Source organism: Amphiprion ocellaris, chromosome 4, assembly GCF_022539595.1.
Source record: "Amphiprion ocellaris isolate individual 3 ecotype Okinawa chromosome 4, ASM2253959v1, whole genome shotgun sequence".
Lineage (NCBI taxonomy): Eukaryota > Metazoa > Chordata > Actinopteri > Pomacentridae > Amphiprion > Amphiprion ocellaris.
The window spans coordinates 26,821,721-26,826,385 of NC_072769.1; the positions used below are offsets into that span (position 1 = coordinate 26,821,721).

Sequence of the window (4,665 nt, forward strand, 5' to 3'; positions counted from 1 at the left end):
TGGCGCAATGTACCTTTAACAAACGTTGCATGCTGCGATTTGTGTTTAATTCTTTATCAGATGATGAGTAAGAATTGTAAATGAACTGTATTACAGAGCAGGTCAGCTCAGGTTGGCTGGCAGTCTAAATCCAATACAAGCAAAATGCCATCAGCTCTTTGGTACAGAAGTTCAGTCATCATTTCTTTTATAAACTAGTTGTGTCATCATTACCACCACTGGGATGTACACAAATATAAATATATGCTGTGGCAAGCTCGTACAGCTGTGTTCTGGTAGCTGAACTCGGTTCCAAAGGCTGACACATCTGGGAAATGATCCATGTTTGAGTCACAGAGTTTTCACAACAAAGTGAGTGGGATGATGTTTGTCTTTGAACCCCTTATCAAAGGCTGGAGAGAGGACCTTGTACAGATAAATATCCCACCGAGCCGAGCAGCTCTTCACTCTACAACAAGACGAAACCGCAACCAGTGGCCACGGCAACATGGCTCCATCACTTCTAGCAGCAGCAGGAGGACTTGTGTTACTTTTCTCCTTCTCGTCAGCAGTAAGTCACCCGATTTAGATTTCAATTTTTCGCTCTTTTCTAAAGCTCAAAAATCTAACTTTTTTGTCTGTTTGCGTGCAGCAAATCCGAGGAGACAATGTGGCAACATGTAACCCAAATGATGGCTTTGTAAGTTTGCAGTTACAAATCTGAACCTGACATGTTTTTGCATCTTTGCTGTTTTAAATGCTTTTTGCCTGTTCTGTGCATATTTAGGGAAAGTACTGCCCTACTACATGTGGAGTGGCTGATTATTTGCTGAGGTATATGCCAGGAGTGGAGAATGATTTGGACGATATGCAAAGTCAGCTGGAAACTATTGCCAATTTGACTCAAGGAGCAGAAAGCACGATTACCTACATGAAAGATTCGACTACTTCAGCTCAAAAATCAGCCCAGCCAGGTAAAATGAAACAACATTAACACCTATCTTTACACACTTGAAGTTCTCCAGAATATTCAAATGACTGAATAATCGCACCCTAACCCTAATCCATCAAACTCGGCCGCCTTTTCATTTCAGACCCATACTTCAAAAAGTCAACAAATATGCTGGATGATGTTCTTCGATTTGAAAAAACCATCATTGCACAGGAACAGCAAATATTGTAAGTTTTACCCAAGTTGTGCTTTAAATGTTTTGCTTGTAGTGTCACAATTAACATCCAGGGGTGGAGAAAGGACTTTCATTTTGATCCACTTACACTGCATGGGTTTTACTTCTGTATACCTGTTTAACATGTTCTTTTTTTTTGCAGATTCTTTCTGTTAACAACGTATGAATAGCTTGTACGTCATGGTGTGTTGTTACAGATGCAATGAGCTCTGCAGGTTTAAATGCTTCCTACCTTGAATATGATTCTCTTTAAGAAGCTGTGGAATGCTTTAATTTCTGAGACTTTTAATAACCGGAATACAAGGTTTTTATGTGAAATGGAACTTTTTTCACAAAGCAGCTTTGGTGCCTCCTACACCTTCAGTTCAATGTAATCTTACCTCTTCGCCCACACACTCACAACTGAACTCAGAACATGGAGTGATTTGAATTTCCACCCACACATCTTTGCTCTACAGAACCATACACTTCACATAATCAATTATGTATTTTTCTAGATTTTCTTTTTGCTTTTTCACATCTTCTCATTCTTGTGATCCAATATCTGCAGTACGCAACCTGTGTAGCTTATACAAGTCGCATTTGTTTCCCTGCCTTCCAGTGAACTTCAGAACTTATTGGCATCCAATGAGCGAAGAATGGCCGACCTGAAACAGCTGTCCATTCAGCTGCAGCAGAAATGCAACGAGCCCTGCAAAGACACCGTCGAGATCCAAACCACCACAGGAACAGGTAAAAAACAAACAAAAAAAAGAACCCAGTGTGACCCTCAGGTTATTCCCATTTCACCAGGAGTTTCTCAATCTTGCCTCATTTGAACATCACTTGTCCTTGTTCAGTGTTTAGTTAGAGACTAAAATCAATATGCTGCACCAGGCCAGAGTAAATATATTTATTTTAGATGATAACCTACATTTTCTGAGGACATAGTTATGTAATATGTGATTCAGACTGAATTTTAACATTATTCTGACTGCTTATGTCTGGATTTATTGTAAACAGCAAGTCAGTAACTCCAAATTAATATTTTTTTTCCTAATTAGACTGCCAGGACATTGCAAACAAAGGTGCCACCACCAGCGGTCTTTACTATGTGAGGCCAGAGAAGGCAACAGAGCAATTCCTGGTTTACTGTGAGATTGACAGCTTTGGACGTGGCTTCACAGTAATACAAAGGGTACGTGTCACACTAATAAAAATGAAAATGGCTCTTGTCCTGTATATTATTTTGTAAATGAAGTGGATAAACAGCGTGTAAGTTAATCAGTTAGGGCTGGGTGAGGTACTGAACTTGTGTTCAGGTTTGGCCTTCTCTAGTGAGATTAGAATTTTGGTTGACCTGAAATGTCTTAAAAAATATATATAATAATGATTTAAAATTTAAGGCAATGCTACGACTTAAAAATGTTATACTTCTCTTACTAAAACATTTATTTAAATGATAAACGATAAATACATCATGCTAAGGCGGTCAGTTATTAAAGTGAAGATTGGAAAGCTAAGTTGCTTTTGAAGAGGGCATTTAAGTGTTTCAGGATCTGGCAAACATTTTGTTTGTGCAGAAACAAACCAAATGAATTCTGATCACTTCACAGAGACGTGACGGCAGCGTGGACTTCCACAAGGACTGGATCCAGTACAAGGAGGGCTTCGGTTATCTCTCCCCAGATGACACCACGGAGTTCTGGCTTGGCAACGAGAAGATCCACCTGCTGACTGCCACCTCCAGCACCATCCCAACTGTGCTGAGGATAGAGCTTGTTGACTGGGACGGCAACAAGAGGTACATTTTTTTTATTTTATTTTATCTTATTTCACCTTTATTTATACAGGTAATCTCATTGAGACACGGGGTCTCATTCCCAAGAAAGACCTGTCCTCCAATATCATAACAAAGCAGCATTATATACAGAATATATCACCTTTGCGCCCCACAAGTCATGTCCTTTTGCACAGTGTAAGCTGATCCATTCCAGCCCCACAGTGTTTGGAATAGCATCCCCATCTTTCAAGCAAGATATCCTGATTTCCTAACTGGAATTCTGAATGGATGGCTGGTTTTATTCCTTTAGGAATCAAGAGAAAGAAAGTCCTGACTGGCTCTACAGGCAGAGAAAAAAAGGCACTGCAACTGATCAATGCACATGCATAAGCACACACGTGATAACATGATTATGTAAGGGGAGAACCGATGGGGCAAAGCAAACATGGCCTACCAATAGTGAGGTTAGGGGGGAAAAAATGGCAAAAACCAACATGAAATCTCCTCCTCTGCTCAGGTACGCCGACTACAACATGTTCAGAATCGGGTCGGAGGCCGATATGTACCGTCTGACCTACGGTTTCTACTTTGGCGGTGACGCAGGAGACGCTTTCAGTGGCTTCGACTTTGGAGACGACCCCAGTGACAAGTTCTACACATCGCACAACGGCATGCAGTTCAGCACTTTCGACAAGGACAACGACAAGTACGACGGCAACTGTGCTCTGCAGGACGGCTCTGGCTGGTGGATGAACAGATGTCATGCCGCACATTTGAATGGAAAATACTACCAGGGTAAGACTCGGAGGCCAAAACCGCTGCCAGATCTTCTAATTGTGGGGCCATTTACGTAATTAGTGCAGTTTAAAGCACTGTAATTATGCTTTTGACAACTCCACATGCACAAAGACACAATCTAAGCCGTGTGTTTTGTGTTTATCCAGGTGGCAGGTACACAGAGAAGGATGCAGGGGAGTTTGGCTATGACAACGGCATTATTTGGGTCACCTGGCACAACCGCTGGTACTCCCTGAAAGAGACCACCATGAAGATCATCCCCCTCAGCCGCCTCACAGCAGGAGGTGGGCAGCAGGCCGGCGTCAAACAGTTCGGTGGACTGGGATCTTAAACATCAGACGTGCACTCGTTGTGTTCAACCATGAAACCACTTTACATCAAATAAAATGCCTCCCTGGAAAATTTCTGATTATTATGATTTGTCTTTCTGTGATGTTTGCGTGTCCCAGTCGTCTGACCCAGCAGGACACTGATGTTTCCTTCTCTACTGTTGTTTTAAGCACTAATAAATGTCTTTTCTCTAATAATCATGTTTGGACATTACTTCATTGGAGATTCGTTGCACTCAGTTGCTTCCAGCCTGCACAGCAACTTCATAAAGCAGCTCTTTTATGAGGCAAAGCACCTGGTATAAAAAAAGAAATAGGTAAGATAGCTTGACCATGACACATCTGAATGGAAAAAATTAACAAAGCAAGCATTTTATCATAACACCAAAATAAATCTTAGTAGTCAACATCTTCCCTTTATGTGCATTCTGTATAATATAATCCTTCAGCACCAACAACTTGTAGAACTATCAAAGTTTTCTCAGCTTCTCATTCAGTTGCATTTCTAGGTCATCCTTGTATTCTTTCAGATGCACAAAATGGAAAATTGAATAAAATGACAGATCTGGCTACATCAAGGACCTCTTAAAGAAATGAAATGCCAAGATTT

General features: G+C 41.1%; 1 protein-coding gene across 1 annotated transcript; it reads left to right on the plus strand.

Annotated features, from left to right (window-relative positions):
• The first annotated feature begins 410 nt into the window (after window positions 1–410).
• fgg (fibrinogen gamma chain) lies at window positions 411–4,253 on the plus strand. The gene is made up of 9 exons (XM_023293491.3): window positions 411–550; window positions 632–679; window positions 767–953; window positions 1,074–1,158; window positions 1,768–1,898; window positions 2,210–2,343; window positions 2,762–2,949; window positions 3,446–3,723; window positions 3,873–4,253. Exons 1-9 carry the CDS (start codon window positions 488–490, stop codon window positions 4,055–4,057), a joined length of 1,299 nt encoding a protein of 432 aa, XP_023149259.2. The 5' UTR covers window positions 411–487; the 3' UTR covers window positions 4,058–4,253.
• Window positions 4,254–4,665: the final 412 nt, after the last annotated feature.

Coding starts and splice junctions, on each gene's coding strand:
- fgg (XM_023293491.3), top strand. CDS start 488: ATGGCTCCATCACTTCTAGCAGCAGCAGGAGGACTTGTGTTACTTTTC. Junction 680..766: donor GTAACCCAAATGATGGCTTT/GTAAGTTTGCAG, acceptor GTGCATATTTAG/GGAAAGTACTGCCCTACTAC. Junction 2,344..2,761: donor GCTTCACAGTAATACAAAGG/GTACGTGTCACA, acceptor ATCACTTCACAG/AGACGTGACGGCAGCGTGGA.